Source organism: Carettochelys insculpta, chromosome 17 (genome assembly GCF_033958435.1).
Source record: "Carettochelys insculpta isolate YL-2023 chromosome 17, ASM3395843v1, whole genome shotgun sequence".
Classification (NCBI taxonomy): Eukaryota; Metazoa; Chordata; order Testudines; family Carettochelyidae; genus Carettochelys; species Carettochelys insculpta.
Genome location: NC_134153.1, coordinates 4155264 through 4173406, shown reverse-complemented (window position 1 = coordinate 4173406; position 18143 = coordinate 4155264). Strand labels below are relative to the sequence as shown.

Below are 18143 nucleotides of genomic sequence, written 5' to 3'. Positions count from 1 at the left end.
GGCAGTAGGTGAAGGCCCAGCTGGGGAAGGCAAGGCCCTGCCCTGTGTAACCAAGTATCCCTGACCCCAGTCTGATCGTGGAGGGCTGGGACTGCTGTGCCGAGGCCCCAGCCCTCCCAGGCAGCTGGGAAGTGCGGGGAGTTTGGGGAAGGCAATGCTGGAGAACGTCGGCCGCTGGACCCTCCGGAGTCGTGGAGGGTCTGTCTTTACTGGGCTTTGCTTCCCCTAGAGCTCAGGGTGCTGCTGCTGGGCCCCCCAGGTGCCTGGGGATTAGAAGCCCTGCCCCCCTTCCCAAAGGTGCTGTGCCTGGCGTGGGGAGCCCTGGCTTTCTTGTGGGCTGCTAGGTTGTCTGCTTTGTCAGTTTGGACTTCAGCCAGGAGTCCCCACAGTCGCTTGGTGGGAATGAGCGGAGTGCAGGGGCAGGGCCTCGGGGAGGAACGGGGGTGGGGAAGAGGAAAAGTCAGCCCCATGTGTGTATCCCACTGTTAGAAGACTCTGTCCTAACACCGAGCTCAGAAATTCCCCCAGGCAGTTCATGGGGTGGCTTCGTTCTGTTCGCGGCCACAGCTCGGCTTTCCCAGGCAAATAGTCGCAGGCTCTGCTTTGCGATCATACAGCCCGAATCTTTACTCGTGTACAGGAACAGGCGGCTGCTGGTTTCCATGTCATGAGTTTCCCCCGTTCTGAGTCACCCCTGTGCCTGCTTAAGTGCCATGGAACAATAGACTGTGTGTCAGTTCGTAGGGAAGTCCTTGGGCGACCTTTGCTTCTCAGAAAGCTGCTACTTCCTCTGACAGCAGCTCCTCCTTTGAGGCCGTCTGGATCCAAGGTGCCGTCTCTCTACCTGGCCACCGTCTGGGTCACCTTAATGGTGGCGTATTCAGCGTGTTCCTCTGGGGCTTTTTTCCTGGGCTGCTGGAGCCCGGCCGGGTGCTGCAGGTCAGCGTAGAGCAAGCTGGCGTCTTTTTCCTCAGGCGGCTAGAAGGGAAGATCACGCATTGCTTCCTGGGGGCAGCAGCGAGCGCTGTGCTGTGTATGGGCTGAGCACACCCCTGCTCCCCGGTTGGGCGTTACTGCCTTTATAAGGACAAACTGCCCTTGTCGTATCCCTCTGAATTACTCCCTGACCCACTGGCGTGCAGTGCTGTGCCCCTGGAGTGGGGAGGCGAGATTGCCAAGTTACATTCAGCCTGAACTTGACCAGTTCCTCCGTCCCCCACCCAATGCTCCCAGAAGCTTATTTCTTTAACCCGCCTCCGCTCTCTGCACAAGCAGCCCTCACAGCAGCGCTTGCCTGCCCTGGTTTGCGCCGTTAGTCGTACAGATCAAACACATGCCCCACGCTGTGTGCAAACTCACAGCTTCTCGGGGCAGGGGATGGTCTAAAAGGAACTGGGGCTTAATGGTTAAATACGGGGGGTTAAATGGTTCACCCGAGGGGTTAATGCCAACTGTGCGGGCAGTGACTCACACTGGAGGGGTTTAAAAAACAGGATGCGAAGACTCTCGAGAAACCCCAGCAGGGACCTGAGCCTGATGGCTGAAACACCCCCAACCTGCATGCCAGTAGCCCTGGGTGGGAAAATCTCCCTGTGCCTTAGCAGCAGCAGGCATGGGAGGGGCTTCTAACCCTAAGGCAAGCAGGAAGATGGGTGGGGCCCCTTCCTGGCCAGGTTCTGCCCCCCTTTGGCAGGAGAGGAATAGTTGGGGTGACTTTGGGTACATTGCCACAGCCGTTGGCGATGGGATCGCAGCACACAGCCACTCTGGCAGGAGCTAAGCCTGTAGTGCTGTGGCGGTGAGCTGGGCTTGCTACCTCAGGAGGTACCCGTCCAGGTCTGGGGAGGCTTGTCAGAGGTGGCTGCCATGGCAATGTGGCAATTGTTAGCACGTCCTCTTGGGTTTGTCTACACGTTCTGCATTGACACCCAGCTCTTGCGTAGATGGGGCCAGAGTGGCCCCTGGTGGCCATGTCCTTCGGGTAGGAATAGGATGAGACTGGGAGAAAGTGGCCCCCACGTTCTGGCAGGAGGAGATATGACCAGGTGTGGAGGTAGGTGGGGTCCCTGCCTTGGCCTCAGAGGAATTACTCCCGACTTACCCCCATGAGTGGAGGACCTGGCCAGTGCCTCTGCGTGCTGTGGGGAGGTGGTGCAGACGGCAGAAGGTCTCAGGCTGTTGGGTGAACCCCTTTGGGAGGTCAGAAGGGGAGCAGCCAGCAGCCCAGTTTGGGGGGGGCGGGCATGCAGCGCTGCTGACCTGAGGCTTTGTGCGGCCTCAGACATCCCGGGAGCACGACCGAATCCCCACGGCCCATGGGGTCAGGCTGAAACCCAGCAGGCCCGGGCCCAGGAAGTGGAGAAGGAGGCACCTGCGGGATGGAGGCAGCCCAGTGCAGCTTGGGATGGGTCTCCACGGAAGGCGAGGCCCAGCTGGAGGAGATGCGCTCCAGCTGGCGTGAAGCCATGGTGGGATGGGCTGGTTGCCCCGAGAACGCTCCTGTGGTCTCAAACGCCTGTGCCCCCAAGTGGCCAGGCTCCCACTGCTGCCTCTATGCTCAGGCTTGAGCCAAGAGACAGCAGATCCCCTGGCTCCTCCTTGGGGAACCACAATCCAAGCTCGACCTGTGGAGAGGGCCACTCTCCCTCCCGCATACCTGGCTCTGGGTCCTCGTCTTTGCTGGAGCCGGAGTTGGAGAGCTGTGAGAAAGAGAGCCCCAGTTAGACTCAAATGAGAAGGTTTCAGCCCCCCAAGAACTGAACTCCTGAAGAAAGAGCAGAGAGACGGGTCTGGCCCTGAAAGTCTGGCTGGGGATCATCGGCCAAACATGAAATCAGCTTTGTGTTCGGCAGTGATTTTGGAGGCTGACAATTGGTGCATTTGCTTTTTGTGTTGCTTAAATCCTCTGGTAACAGGCCCCTGGTAACGCAGGTTTAAGACACATAAAGGACGTTCTTCACACAATGCGTAGTCAACCAGTAGAACTCCTTGCCGGAGGAGGCTGTGAAGGCTAGGACTAGAACAGGATTGTTAAAAGAGCTAGATAAATTCCTGGAGTTAGGTCCATTAATGTTATCAATGGACAGGTAAGGAATGGTGTCCCTCGCCTCTGTTTGTCAGAAGCTGGAGATGGATGGCAGGAGAGAAATTGTTACCTGTTCTGTTCATTCCCTCTGGGACACCTGGCATCAGCCACTGTCGGCAGACAGGATACTGGGCTAGATGGACCTTTGGTCTGACCCAGTATGGCTGTTCTTATGCCTTGGACATGGGGAGAGATGTCCCAGCACAGGTACAAACAACCAGGCTGTGGCATCAGGTAGAATTCAAATGAAAATGACCAGACTTGCCAAAGCATTGCGGATAAAAGCTGTTGTACTGGGCAAGAGAGTTAAGCCAGGAGGCTGTTAGAAAGATGGGTGAGACTGTGTTAGTGTGAGTAACAGAGTTATTGACTTAATACCCATTTTATACAGACCTGGCCATGCCGGGGCTTTTACCTACATGGGCAGAGGAAAGAGAAAATAGTTTGTTAGTTGTGGACCAGCAAAAATATCCCTGCTGAAAATGGGAGTGGCTGGTTGAAATGCTGCACTCACCTCTTTTATTCCTCACGTAGAAGTAAACGGAGATGAGGAGCAAACCGACAAGGAGCACACAGATGATCCCGGCAGCAAGAGTCCCGTGTGAGCCTTCGGCAGGACCTGGGGAAACCAGACATCGTTCTGCAGGGCATCAACAACTGCCTGGTGGGTTTATCTGCAATACATCAATAGCACGTTCCCCAGGGTCCCCCCCTCTTCCATGGCTGCCTAGGTAGGAGCCTGGGAACTCACAGGAATCAGCATCGTTCCTTTATGAGTGAGCAATTGATGTGGCTGGTGTAACTGACCCCTGGTGGGAGGATGTGCCCTTCTGGAATGTTAAACCCTCCGTCTTTAGGAAGGGGGAGCAGGCAGCAGGGGCCAGGGGGTGCCACTTAACAGATCATGTAGAAGAAAATGATTTTGAATGCTTGTGGATCAGCATCGAACAGGTAGAGCACCAGATGGGGCATTAACCCAGATCTGCTACAGACCCTCCAGTTATCCTGGAGAGAATGGTTACAGGCTCCTGCTGCACCTGTCTGTGACATGCATGATATCGGGGCACTTCAGTTTGACTGACGCTTGCTAGTGGTCTCAGGCTGCCAGCATTACAACATCCCTGGAATCAATGTCAAAGCATTCATTATACCTGCCAATTTCCTAACTCAAAAAGTGGTGCACCCAATACAGAGGCATTCTGTATTGTACTTGATCTTGACCGATAAAGAACTGCACAGAACTAAAAAAACAATGGTACTTTTAAGTACAAGTCATTGTGATTTCATCATATTTACAATGTGCAAAGAGAATACAGTCCAGACAAGGGCTTTCATAGGGCCAGTTACAGAAAGCTGAAAACAATTACGAGCCAAATCGGGGGGAGGAAGAATTTAATCAGAAAAAAATGAACAATTAGGAATTATTTAAGAACGCTCTACTAGATGCCCTCAAAGCCACTGTCCTGAAGGCTGCATTGGTTCCAAAAAGCTGTCTGGTTTAGACAATGGTGAAGGCAGCTATTAGGTATCTCTACCAAACGATTGGAAGAAAGGGAAAGCTGACAGCTTCTCATTTACGTTCTTTACTAGGAATTCAGAATTTGATAAAGAAAGCCAAAGGATACAAGATGAAATCTATAACCAGCAAGTTAAGGACAATAAGGAGTTTTAAAACTATAATAAGGAATACTAACAGTGGAACTTGTCCTTGACTTGGAAACAGCAGAATGATCAGTAATAACAGGAAAATTAAGCAGAAGTGTTTTCAGTAAGTATTTCTGTTCTATATTGGGGGGAAACCAGATGACATAGTTATATCATATGATAACACTCTTTCCATGTCACTAGCGTCTCTGGAAGATATTAAACAGTGGCCTCTAAAGCCAGACATTTTTAAATTAGGGAGTCTGGATAACAAACCCAATTCTTTCGCTCCTCCCTCATAGGTCATGTTTTCTAGAGCTTTAATCAGTTTTGTTCTCTGGACTTTCTCCCGTTTCTCCACATTTTTCTTGAAATGTGGTGCCCAGAACTAGACATAATACTCCAGCTGAAGCCTAATCAGCCCTGAGTAGAACGGAAGAATGACTTCCTGTATCTTGCATGCAACGCTCCTGTTAATGCAGCCCAGAATCATGTTTGCTTTTTTTGCAGCAACATCACACTGTTGACTCCTATTTCGCTTGTGGTTCACTGTGGCCCCTAGATCCCTTTCTGCAGTGCTCCTTCCGAGACAGTCACTTTCCATTTTGTACACATGAAAATGATTTTTCCTTCCTGAGTGGAGCACTTTGCATTTGTCCTGATCAAACTTCATCCTGTTTGCCTCAGGCTATTCCTCCAGATCATTTTCAATTCTGACTCTATCCTCCAAATCACTTGCAACCCCACCCAGCTTGGTACCATTTACAGACTTGATAAGAGCACTCTGTAGCCATTATCTAAATCGTTGTTGAAGATACGGAACAGAACTGGCTCCAGAACTGAGCCTGGGGGAGCCCCACTTATTATGCCGTTCCAGCACGACAGAGACTGGTTATTAAGGGTTCACAGAGAACTGTTATCCAGCCAGTTATGCCCCCACCTTATATTTACCTTTCCCTAGTTTATTGATCAGATGGTCAGGGGGGTCTGCCACAGGCACAGCCTCCCTGCACTCACTGGTAGCAGTGGGGGCAGAAGCAGAATGACATGGCCCTAGCTTGCTCTGCTCGCCCAGCTCCCATCCATGTCATTAAGGGAGGGAGAGGGACGACCCTCTGCATTCACAAGCCAACGGTAGCCACACGGTTGGGAGCTGGGGGAGCAGAGTGGGTGGGGGCCACCTCAGTTTGTTTCACCCCCCCACCTCTTCCAATGATTGGTGGGGCCTGACCCCCCTGCTAATCCTCTGGGCCCCATTGCCTGGGGGGAGAGGGCTTGGGAAAGAGTCACGGAGCAGGGGTAGTTGTGGGGGGCAGCAGAGGGAGTTGTCCTGGCCCTCTCCTGGGCTGTGTGTCACAGAGAAGAGTCATGGAGGGGTGGCCTCAGCAGCTGTCCCGGGTTTGATCATATATCCAAGCACCTGTGTGAGGAACACATTTAACGCTTTTTCTGGCAAGCAGAGAAAGGTCTAACACGCCCCGGGTGCTGGGAGCTTAGACAGATTCAGCTGGGCCGCGAGGCCCATCGGTTTTTAACAGTGAAGGTAATTAGCCACCAGAACAACTCACCAAGAGATTGGGGGCAGGGGGGGGCGGATTTTCCATCACTGGCCAATTTTAAAATCAGGCCTGAGATGTCTTTCCTAACGGCGCTGCTCTAGGGGTTCCTGGGAGGCAGTTCTCTGGTCTGGGCTACCCAGCGGGGGCTAGTCCCAAAGGTCCCTTCCACCTTGTGGCTGTGGAATCTCTAGGGGGAAAAGCCAGGCCAGGATTCAGGGGGAGCCTGTGGGGTGACGCTAGGCAGCTGGAGAACCACAGGCTGCACCTGCGTCCTGCAGCCTGGCTGAGATTTCTCTGTCTCACTCATGGCTGCAACTGGAATCTTCTCTCCTGCAGAAGGGAGGTTACACTAGGAGCATAACCAGCAGAAAGAGTGTGAGCAGTGGAGGTTGGGTCTCCCGGGGGGAGGGGCGTGTGGCTGGGCTGGGAGCTCCCACTCACCGCTCACGGACACGACTGTGCCAGGGCCGGAGCTGAGCTCCTCTTCGCCTCCCGCCATCTTCCGAAACTTCACACAGCGATAGGTGCCGGCGTCCTCGGGGCGGGTGTCGCTGATGTGGATGGTGAAGTCTGTGTTAGAACCCGCCAGAGCCCTCGACGCCCGGGGGAACGACCCCGTCTCTGCATAAACGAGCTGGCGGCTGGGGCCTGAGCCCTTGAACCACTTCACGGGTCCCACAGGAACGACCGCAGTCACAGAGCAGGTCAGAGTGAGAGTCCTTCCCTCTGACACCGACTCGGTGTTTTGGGGCTGCAGCACCTGGAACTCCTGGGTCCCGGCACCTGCAGAACAGAGATAATGTGGGAGGGCTTTAGCTAATGACCAGGATAACAGCTTGTTATTGACTGTCCCCATCCGTCAGTACTGTCTTTGTTCAAGAACTCTTAAACTGTAAGAGCTCTGACCACAACATTTGGCGTGCAGCCTCCTCTTCCCCTAACTTAAACCAAGGCCAGGGCTTGGTTGTGCCTGGAAAATGGGAAATGCCTGGAATCCTGGGATTGCCCAGAACGTGGAAAGGGAGGGAGGCGATACTGAGTGTGGCCGCTGAGGGCAGCGGCAGCACCAAGAGAGAGGCCAGCAGGGCCGGGCTCTGCCATGGTGTTCCTTCTGTTGTGTACTATCTGCACAGTGGTCGCAGCCTCTTGGGTGGGATCATCCTCTGTCTCCATCCGCGAAGCACTGGAGACTTGGGTTTAGAAGTCCGGGATTGTTCTGGGCACTCTGAAATCTGTTGGGTTTAACCCTTTATCTCCCTGCACTCTGCTCTGTCCTAGTGACACCCCTTGCTTTGCTGAGTCCTGGAGGAGTGAGAAGGTGAGGTTACATTATGAGAACGGGGGGAGGGGGGGTGTTGTTCTCCCCTCACCCCCTAACACTCATGTTCCTCTCACTCTGTGAACAAAATCCAAGTTACATCCCAGGGCAAATTCCAGGTGTGGATCTCTGCACCAGTGTCATAAATCAGCAGGAACAGATGAGTATTTCCCTAGGCCGATGGCGGGGTTGGGCACCAGATAACCCAGCTCTTGTGCATAGCTCCGGGGACTGCACATGCAAAGGTGCGGGGTAGGGGGCATGCCCGGTTTGCATGACCTTACAGACGCCTTGCTGCGTCTGGCTGCACGCTTTAGCCCACAGGCCTCGTCTCTGCTCTTGGACTGACTTATGTTGGGATTAGTACCGCCCAGATTCAATGGGATTTCACGCACCCCCCCGCCCGAACCCCACAGCAAAGCTGCCCAGAAACCACGTGCAACGTCTTCACTCCAGGCCACTTATGGACATTCAGGCTCCCAGCCGCGGCAGCCTGGGCAGGGGGTTTCCACGCTGCTGTACTGCCAGGAACCGGCCGTGAGTGGCTAAGGACCTGGAGCTGGCAGGAAGGTGCAGAGCTTGGAGGCTGGTGACCACAGTTTCTGGTGGATCCTTCAAGGGCTAATGCTGCTGCTGGGGGTAGGACAAAGCCTCTCCTTTCCCCTCCCCCCAGCTAAAGAATTTGGAAAGCCCCCGCCTTCCCATCCCATGTGTCTCCCATGGCTCTGGCTGTGGATGAGTTCAGTCTGGTTCTCTGGATGCAGCCTTGGGGGCAGTTCATGTCTGGAGGCTGGTGATGGTTCTTGCCCAGCAGGGGCGAAACTAGCTCCTCATGTGCCTTGCGCTGAACATTCAAACGCAGGGAAAACATTGTGGGCAGTGGCTCTGCCTGTTGTGCCTGGGCATTTCTCTTCCCCTTTTTGTATTTATAAACACAGGGCTGGCTCCGTGCAAGGAGGAACTTCCCCTGGTTCAGCGGTCATGTGCTATGGCTGGTTATTCCGACGTGGAGCCGCTGGCTTGGGAGATCATCCAAGCTGTGATGGCCATGGGCAAGGGGAAGAGGAAGGGTCAGATGATTCCTGCACAAACCAGGATGCTGCCCTCCTCACTGATGGGGTCAAGCCCCTGAAGATGCAGCGAACTGGGGGGGTGGGATTTGTTTCTAAGCAAAATGATTTTCAGGAGCTTTTTGGCCAGAGGCGGCTCCTCTTTGGGAAGCTGGATCCCAGCAGCTCTTCCAGGATGACAGCCCTTGCAGCCCTCCCAGGGGATGTGGGAGCAGCGCAGCGCAGCCCAGCTCTGCTGGAGGCAAGTAGCAGCCGGGCAGGGCAGGCTGGGAGCATGGAAAGTGCACAGGATCTGAGTGTGCTGCCTAGGCTGTGCGGTGGTCATGTGCCTGGAGGAAAGCTCCAGGACAAGAGGCCAAGGACTTCCATGTTCTGCAGACCAAGTCCCACCTGGAAGTTGCTTTAACCTTGCAAGGCTCTGTCCCACCCCTCCTGGGCAGGCAAAGGCTGGTTCTTGTAAACGCTTCTGTTACCCCAGGGCTCAGAGAGCCCCATCAAGATGGATGCAGCTGAACACCACACACACACACACACACACACACACACACACACAGAGAGAGGGATGTGAACCCACTGCAACACACACAGAGGGATGTTTACAGAAGAGAAGACTGAGGGGTGATATATTAGCAGACTTCAACTTCCTGAAGGGGAGCTCTAAAGAGGATGGAGAGAGGCTGTTCTCAGTGGTGACAGATGGCAGAACAAGGAGCAATGGTCTTAAGTTACAGAGAGAGAGGTCTAGGTTGGATATTAGGAAAAACTAGTTCCCCAGAAGGGTGGTGAAGCACTGGAATGTGTTGCCTAGAGAGGTGGTGGATTCTCCATCCCTTGAGGTTTTTAAGTCCCGGCTCGACAAGGTCCTGGCTGGGATTACTTAGATAGGGTGGATCCTGCTTGAAGCAGGGGGCTGGACTCAGTGACCTCCTGAGGTCCCTTCCAGCCCTAGGGTTCTATGATCCCACTCCAAAGAGTTTGCAACTGAAAAGACATGTAACGTACAAAAGGGAGAGGGAACCATCAAAGAGAGACATTTTTAACCCTCTCTCTCTCTGTCTTCCCCCTGCACTGAGATCTCTAACTTGCTGTTTTCTTTCTCCGTTTGTTAGCCCAGCCACATTGCACTGCAAAGCCCCCAGCGTGTCCCCCGCGTTGTACTTGCCTGTCTTATCCATGGAAGAGAGACCCAGCAACAAGCTCAGCAGCTGAAGCTGCATGGACGTGCAGAAAGCCATCCGCAGGGCTGTCAGTTGGGGACCAGTCAGCCTACGGTGTTAACAATGGTTTGAGCTCAGCCAGCACAGCTGGCAAAAGAAAATGAGAAGTCACAGCAGGAAATGTCCACAGGCGTAATTAACACTTTCCGTGCCTGCCCTGTGCAACCATCACTCAGGAAAAGAAGTAACAAAGGGTTAAAATGTGGACCCAAAGTGGAATCTCAAACCACATTTATGGTTGAGGCCACGATCTCATTTCCCTCCCTCCAGCCGCTTACGTTGCTATTTTTGTTACAGGCTGGCAGAGGCTGCATCGTTGTGCTCGGAGCTGTACACGCTCCTGCTAATCGACAGTCCCAGCCCCACGGCGCTTGCCATGTAAGAAGCCCCGATGGACGTTGGGCAGGAGGAGGAAGGGGCCATTACTGCCCCTGCATTGCTGGAGACAGAAGCGCAGCAACTGTAAGTAAATTGAGCATTGGCCTCGTAAACCCAGGGTTGTGAGTTTGATCCTTGAGAGGCAATTTAGGGTCTGGGGCAAATCGATTAAAGAAAAAGTCTGTCAGGGATGGTGCTCGGTCCTGCCAAGAGAGCAGGGGGCTGGACTCAGTGACCTCTCAGGGATCTTTGGGATATGGTCCTATGAGATATGTATGTATGTAATTTGCCTAAGGTCACAGAGTTGACTCTGTAGCAGATATAGTGAAAGAACCCAAATCATCTCTGCTGCAGCCAAGGCACCTTTCCTTTCCTCTGACCCACGCTGGCATGTGCAGGGTGGGTTCTGTGTGGGATCCAGAACTGGAAAGGGCTTAAGAATCCTAGGGCTGGAAGGGACCCCAGGAGGTTGCTGAGTCCAGCCCCCTGCCCAAAACAGAATCAACCCCAACTAAGTCATCCCAGCCAGGACTTTGTCAAGCTGGGACTTAAAACCCTCCAGGAAGGGAGATTCCACCACCTCTCTGAGTAACACATTCCAGTGCTTCACCACCCTCCTGGGGAAGTAGTTTTTCCTAATATCCAACCTACACCTCCCCCACTGTAACTTCAGACCATTGCTCCTTATTCTGCCACCTGCCACCACTGAGAACAGCCTCTCTCTATCCTCTTGAGAGCCCCCTTCAGGAAGTTTCAGAGGCCAGATTGGGCTCCCCAAACCCACTGATCTCATAAGAGCTCTACCACCAAACCCCAGCCTCAGCCTAGACCTAATCCACCTCCAAGCCGCCTCCTTGGCCCATCTTTGATCAACACATTCAGGTCCTGTGAGGGGCTGAGCGCTTGCTACCCAATCAGGTGAGCACAGAAGGGAGCTGTGCAGTAACAGGGTGCACAGGGAGTAGCTGTTACTCTCTCAGAGCAGGGCTTCTGAACGTGCTGGGTCTGGCTTGATTTTTGGGGAAGACAAGAGATTTCCTTCTCCTATGTCAGGGGATTTCCTTCCTAAAGAGCAGCACTGCCACATCCCTCTGTGCACCCCTAAGGAGCATTCACACGGGTGCTTTATCTCCTGGGGGTCCCTGGGCTGGGGTAGAGGAAGGTTCACGAGAGAACATGGGATGCCAGCAGCTTTGCTGTGAGACGTCACACCAGCACTGGGGAAGAAAGTTTAGCTTCCATGGACTCAAAGCAGGAAACGTCCCCAACACAACCCACTTTCCCCAGAGCCTTGACACCGACCGAGCCGCTGGAGAGCTGGCACAGGCTGGGGTGTGAGGAGTTCTCCCCCGGCCCCTGTCCATGTCTGGTGCTGCTGCTGCCGCTCCTGGAAATCCCCGGGGAGTGACGCACGTGTTTCCCCTATGGGCACAGGGTGTCTAGTCGGCTCCACTCCTTGCAGTGCTGATGAGTCCCTGATGTGTCAGTGGGAGGTCCCATCAGCAGCAAGCCTGGTTCCCACCTCCTTCCTGATTGGATAGTGGCCCCTTGCTCATCCCCTTCCCTTCCCCGCACACCTGTAAAAAGCCCTCGGAGGGTGTTTCCGACGGTCAGGCTGGAGAGAGTCCCGTTGACTTGGCTTGTTGCAGCAGAGCTCTGCTGGCCTGGCGGGGCGTCTGAGCAACAAAGGGTCTGTCCCTTGGTGGGACACCACAGGAGCGACCCCTGGCTGATGCCGTATGGGGTCGGTGATTTACGGCACCAGGATGCCTGGTCCTGCGCTCTCTGGCCGGACCGTGGGCCCATCTGAGCACTGACCGGACCTGGTGCCCCATGGATGGCAACCTCTTGAGTGGGGAGCAACCTGGAAAACCACAGGGAGGAACCGGGAGACTTCGGGGGGCTCCCAACCTGGCTTCAGCTCGGGCTGCGACTGGCTGCAGGCCAAGAACTGTGTGCGGACAATGTCAGCCAGAAACACCCTTGCTGTTAATGGCTCGGTGCTGCCCAGGGCCATGTGAGGTGCTGGCTCCCGGCAGGACTTCTCCCCCCGGCAGGCAGAAGAAATAACAGTGGGTGGAAAGGGAGAATGGGGGGCACTCAGAGCCCGTGGTGGGGGGGATCCTAGTCTGGGGGAGGGGACAGGGCGCATGCAGAGCCCATGGGGGGGGGAGATTGTAGTCCGGGGGAGGGGACAGGGCGCATGCAGAGCCCATGTGGGGGGATCCTAGTCTGGAGGAGGGGACAGGGCACACGCAGAGCCCATGGGGGGCGGAGATTGTAGTCCGGGGGAGGGGACAGGGCGCACGCAGAGCCCATGGGGGGGGATCCTAGTCCGGGGGAGGGGACAGGGCACACGCAGAGCCCATGGGGGCGGGATCCTAGTCCGGGGGAGGGGACAGGGTGCACGCAGAGCCCATGGGGGGGGATCCTAGTCCAGGGGAGGGGACAGGGCGCACGCAGAGCCCATGGGGGGGGATCCTAGTCCGGGGGAGGGGACAGGGCACACGCAGAGCCCATGGGGGGGGATCCTAGTCCGGGGGAGGGGACTGGGCGCACACAGAGCCCGTGTGGGGGGGATTGTAGTCCGGAGGAGGGGACAGGGCACACGTAGAGCCCATGGGGGGGGATCCTAGTCCGGGGGAGGGGACTGGGCGCACACAGAGCCCGTGTAGGGGGGATTGTAGTCCGGAGGAGGGGACTGGGCGCACGTAGAGCCCATGCGGGGGGGATCCTAGTCTGGAGGAGGGGACAGGGCACACGCAGAGCCCATGCGGGGGGGATCCTAGTCTGGAGGAGGGGACAGGGCACACGCAGAGCCCGTTGCCTGGGGTGGAGAAAAGCAGAATGGGGCACCCGAGCCATAGCACGGCGGGAGGAAAATGGGAAGCTTCTATGAGGGGAGGTTGGACTGCGGGGCCCCAGAGCCCCTGGGCTATGCAGAGCGAGGACGGGGGCAAGAGCCCTGGGGGAGGGTGGCGTGGGGGGACATTTAGAGCCCTCGGCATGGGGGAGAGGTGGAGGGGGGTGCAGGGAGGCCCTGCAGCAGAAAGGTCGGTCTCTTATTCTCAGGCCTTGGAATTTCAGAAGGCTCTGCCTGGGGCGGGGTCCCATTCACCCCAGAAGGGGACCGCAGGGGTGGATGCTTCTCTGGTGCAGGACAGCAGGGTACGTGGCTGGAGGGTGCTCCAGTGAAGGAGATATTGGATGGCCCCAGAGCAAGGCCTGGGGGAGGTGGCAGCTGGGCAGGGGAACCAAGCAGAGGTTGGGCTGTGCACGATTCCCGGCCCTGTCAGTGCCAGGGAGGTGCTGAGTCTCCCAGCCTCCTGCGGAGCCTGCAGCTCTCTCACCCCTGTTTTGTGCAAGGAGAGAGGCCACAGCAGCAGCTCCTCAGGGGTTCCCTGTCCTCCCATTGCTCAGAGGCAGGGCTGCTGCTGCCTGTGGCTGGCTCTTTGCAGCCCTGCTGTCTGGACTGGGCTCTTGCTGGAGGAGGTGCTGACCTCTGCCACACTCCCCTTTGCTCCTGGGATTTCCCTGGGGGCAGAGCTGCCACGCCAAGGCCACAGCAGCAGGGTCTGCAGCCCAGCCGAGGATTGGTTAGACCTGGGGAAACACACATGCGTGCCCCTTGCAGGTACCATGGGTACAGCTGTAGTTCCCCTGGCCTTAGCCATGTGTGTGTCCTACTATCCACCCCCGATCTGAGACCTGAGCGAGTCACCCCCTTCCTAGGGCAGGGGATTGCAATTGCCAGCGTGTCACCCCAGACATTTCCAAAGCAAAGTCCCAACTAACAGTTTTTTCCTCACTTTAAACCTTCATAGAATCCTAGGGCTGGAAGGGACCTCAGGAGGTCACTGAGTCCAGCCCCCTGCTTCAAGTAGGATCAACCCCCACTAAGTCATCCCAGCCAGGACCTTGTCCAGCCGGGACCTAAAAACCTCGAGGGATGGAGATTCCACCACCTCTCTAGGCAACACATTCCAGTGCTTCACCACCCTCCTGGGGAAGTAGTTTTTCCTAATATCCAACCTACTCCTCTCCCTCTGTAACTTCAGACCATTGCTCCTTGTTCTGCCACCTGTCACCACTGAGAACAGCCTCTCTCCATCCTCTTTAGAGCTCCCCTTCAGGAGCTAATAAATCACCCCTCAGTCTTCTCTTCTGCAAACTAAACAAGTCCAAATCCCTCAGCCTCTCCTTATAGGTCAGGTACTCCAGCCCCTTCATCATTTTTGTTGCCCTCCACTGAACCTGCTTCAGCACATCCCCGCCCTTTTTATACTGGGGGGGGGCCCAAAATTGGACACAATATTCCATTCAGTTAGATGGTGATTTACCCCACCCCGATGTTCCCTGGTACATGTGGCACCTGCCCCAGAGAGCTCCTGGCAGGGCTGGGTTGTTACCTGGGAAAGTTCATGGCTTGGCTCAGCTGTCAGGTTCTTTCCTTTTGCAGACCCAGGACTGGTTCCCACTTTCCTTGCACCAGTCGCTGCCTGTCAGCTTCTCGGGGTCTCGCCCTGCAGGCCGAGCACTGAGTTCACAGCTGGAGCTGCAGTATGCCTGCCGGCTGGACCACAGGAGCCCAGACCTCTGAGGAGCTGCATGTGCCAAACTCCCCCACCTCCTGACAGTGAAGAGGCTCAGAGGGGCGGCCGTGTTAGCCTGCACTGTCACAGCCCACCCGCAGTCCTGTAGCACCTCAGACTGACCCGGCGATTTATGAAGTGAGGCGCTTTCGTGGGTAAAGTCCATTCCTTTGGAGGAGCAGAAGTAAGACTCCAGAGTCACACAGCCGGCGAGAAAGGGAGAGAAAGTCAGAGGAGGAAAAACAGGGGCAGGGGTGTAATTAACAGCACCGGTGGAAGAGGTACGTTAAGCGGGATGGGGCCATTCCTGCCCATATCAAAGGTGAGGAAATGGCCTTGTAATGGGTGAGGTGAGGGAGACGCCTGGTAAGCCTCAGGAGACAGGTGTCAGACTTGCAAATGAATTCCAGCGGGGATGGCTCCCCTTGTAATCTAGTGGTAAAACTCTTTTGTAGGGAACGGCCACTTTAACAGCCATTACTGACTGCCCGGGGGGTGCAAGTCTTTCCCTGCAGGATTGGGTGCAGGCCAGTTCCCGAGGGTGGCTTTATGCCTGTTCGTCTTTGGGTGCAGAGACCGTCTGGTTTGGCCAATGCACACGGCAGAGGGGTGCTACTGGCACACGGTGGCGCATATCACATTAATGGATGTGCAGGTGTGTGAGCCCCTGGTGATGTGGCTAGTGCAAACCCTTAAGTGAACGGCTACACTTGGGCATGTTAGGGTGAATTGCACGGGCACTGGAAAACGCAGTGAGGTCCGTGGGGTGGAGGCAGGGTCCAGAGACCCTTTTAAACTGTTATAGGGAAATACGCCTCAGCACAAGCAGGCTAAACCACTAACCCCACACCAAGAACTGAGGAACCAAGTGAATTGGGCCAGTCGAAACCAGTCAGCAACGGAATTGAGTGAATTGCTTGCAGACTGCACTATCTGCAACCTTCCCCCCTGCCCCGTCTAAAAGTGACGAACAGGAAAAACCTATCCAGGAAAGATCCACGGCCTCTGACCTAGCAGCCCAGAGGGCCAGCTGCATACCTTAAAAGGAAAACATAAGCATGAGCTGTATGGTTGTGTAAAGTGGGGAGGGGGGCTGAGAGGGGCTGCGGGGGAAGAGAAGCAGAAGCAACCAGGATGCGATGTGTCAGGCCTCAGGTGGAGCCAGCAAACGGCAGGACCATAAAGGGGGGCAACAACGTAAGGAGGGGGAGGAACTCCCGAATCCTGGAGAGACTGGACGCTGTCTGCGACAAGGACTGATCACCCTTCACCGCTCCTCCTGCCTGCTCCGAGTTAAACAGAGTAGTGTGTGAATACCTATCGGTACCATGAAGGAATATGTAACAGTATAGCTTAGATAGCCCAATGCAGTGTTTGTTTTGTTCCTGTACCTGCTCAGCTGCGTAAGTAAAAGTTAGCATTTGCATTTTTATCTCTGGTTTTCCTTTCAGTACCCTGCCATAGCTACGTGTGTTACTGTGTGTATGTCTCTAGTTTCGTGAGCCTGTAAGGGTCACGTGTCAGGCTGAGGCAGATGCCCCAGAACCTCTGAAAGGGCTTTGACCCAATGACCGAGAAGTTCTGACAGCAAGTGGCCTCGGCTAGGAAGCGTGGTCCACTGAGCCTCATGTTCTACAGGACTGTTCACACTGTCCTATTAACCCTCAAGTCCTACCCCCTGAAACTCGAAACTCTCACTTCCTGGGGATAGATAACAGCTCTTAGACATCAGGATAAATAACAGCCAATGAATTCTCCAGCCCGTGGGCTGTTTTAGATAACTACTGGGAGTTAGAAAACCTTTTCTCTTCCTTTTGGGCGTAATCCTGTTCCTCCTGTTCGTAGTGTGGTGTAAGCCACGGCTATAATTACACCAGTTTCGTAACAGCAAAATCAGTCCCAGTGGTGCAGGTCATTACCGAGAAGCAGCCCTCCTTTTTTTGCCCAGTTTTACATTTCACCCACCTCCACCCTTATTTAGGACTTGGAGCACAGCATATTTGCTCCTCAGCTCGGTCCTGCTGGAGCAGCCAACAGGGAATTCCTGACCTGGCCCCCTACCCCCTCCAGCCTGTCTCTGTGCTATCTGCACTGGCCTTTGCTAGGCGGGGTGCGGCTTAAACACGGGGGGCGATGCACATGATTGTGGTGTTACTCAAGTGTGCCGGCGAGACCCCATGGCCCAGGAGTGGCTCCCCTGAGTTCTAGGGCTTTGATGCTGAGGCTCAGACTCTTGCTGGCAGGAGCAGGGAATTTTGCAGATGTGCCATGGTGTCTCATAGGAGAGAAATAGTCTAGTGGGTCTGCTGGGCCGAGTCACACGGCAGCCTGGTTCTAGCCTGCCGCCATCCTGCAGGAGGCACTGGGCCTGACTGTGCGATGGCGGGGGGGGTGAGAAAACAGGGTGACAAATGGAACCCTAAGTCCGGTGGAAAGGAAGCGATTCGCGGGTCCCGCTGGGCAGCCCCCACCTTCTGCCTGGAGCAAGGCTGGATCCTGGAGCCGATCATGAGGTCTGTGCTCTGGGGTGATGTGTGCAGGGAGCCCAGCCCACCTGTAGCTGCTGGATTGTGCCTTCCTGCGATGCTGGACTCTGGCTTCAGCCTCCTGCCTCAGCTCAGCTCTGAAGAAGTAGGAGATGGCTGTGCGATAGGCTGGGTTTGAAAATAAGCCACTCTGGCATGGTTGAGTCCTGTGACTGAGCTGGCTTGCTTGTCCCATGTCCAGGGCCAAGGCTGCTCTTCCCATGGAGGGGGCGAGGGGGAAGGGATATCACAGAGCAAAGGGCTGTGGTTTTGAAGTCCCGTGTCTCAGAAGGGCCTGTGGAGCAGAGCCCCACCCCGATCCTTAGCCCCACCTGCGAGAAAAGTTTGTACGTGAATGTAACAACTCATCTATCCCTACCACTCATCATAGCGTGTGTTACTGCCATGCTTATCATCTGGCTGGGAAACCTCTCTCTATACCGTAGGTCCTGGAGAGGCAGGTGGGGCCCATGGTTGAAGTGGACACCAGGAAGTGTCATGGTGTATTCACCACCCGGTTTGGGTGACCGGTCTTGTTTTGGATCTCTAACTTTGCTGAGTGCCTCTGGGGTTCTCTGGCCACCAGCCCTGAGCCATCCTTGTAAAACCAGGTGACGTCCCCAGGGCAAACGTCTTGGCCCAGCCTCCCAGGCGGTGAGTGCAGTCAGCAGGTGCCAGTGGTTCCTGGGCCAAGCGTTGAGCTGCTGAGCACCGTTTCAGAAGACAACACTCCATACCGCACAAGCTGCCTTGTG

The 18143-nt window shown here is 55.4% G+C and overlaps 1 protein-coding gene and 1 long non-coding RNA gene across 2 annotated transcripts; one reads left to right on the top strand and one right to left on the bottom strand.

Moving 5' to 3' along the window:
* Window positions 1-210: 210 nt before the first annotated feature.
* On the bottom strand, window positions 211-7144 carry LOC142022381 (signal-regulatory protein delta-like). The gene is made up of 5 exons (XM_075012154.1): window positions 6730-7144; window positions 3600-3704; window positions 3479-3500; window positions 2657-2699; window positions 211-978 (listed from the first exon to the last, which is right to left on the bottom strand). Exons 1-5 carry the CDS (start codon window positions 7142-7144, stop codon window positions 841-843), a joined length of 723 nt encoding a protein of 240 aa, XP_074868255.1. The 3' UTR covers window positions 211-840.
* Window positions 7144-16289, top strand: LOC142022054 (uncharacterized). The gene is made up of 3 exons (XR_012647843.1): window positions 7144-7606; window positions 8545-10355; window positions 14731-16289. It is a non-coding gene; the product is annotated as an uncharacterized LOC142022054 (long non-coding RNA).
* Window positions 16290-18143: the final 1854 nt, after the last annotated feature.

Coding starts and splice junctions, on each gene's coding strand:
- LOC142022381 (XM_075012154.1), bottom strand. CDS start 7,144: ATGGGGACAGTCAATAACAAGCTGTTATCCTGGTCATTAGCTAAAGCC. Junction 3,705..6,729: donor CACAGTCGTGTCCGTGAGCG/GTGAGTGGGAGC, acceptor TGGTTTCCCCAG/GTCCTGCCGAAGGCTCACAC. Junction 979..2,656: donor AGACGAGGACCCAGAGCCAG/GTATGCGGGAGG, acceptor CTTCCCTTCTAG/CCGCCTGAGGAAAAAGACGC.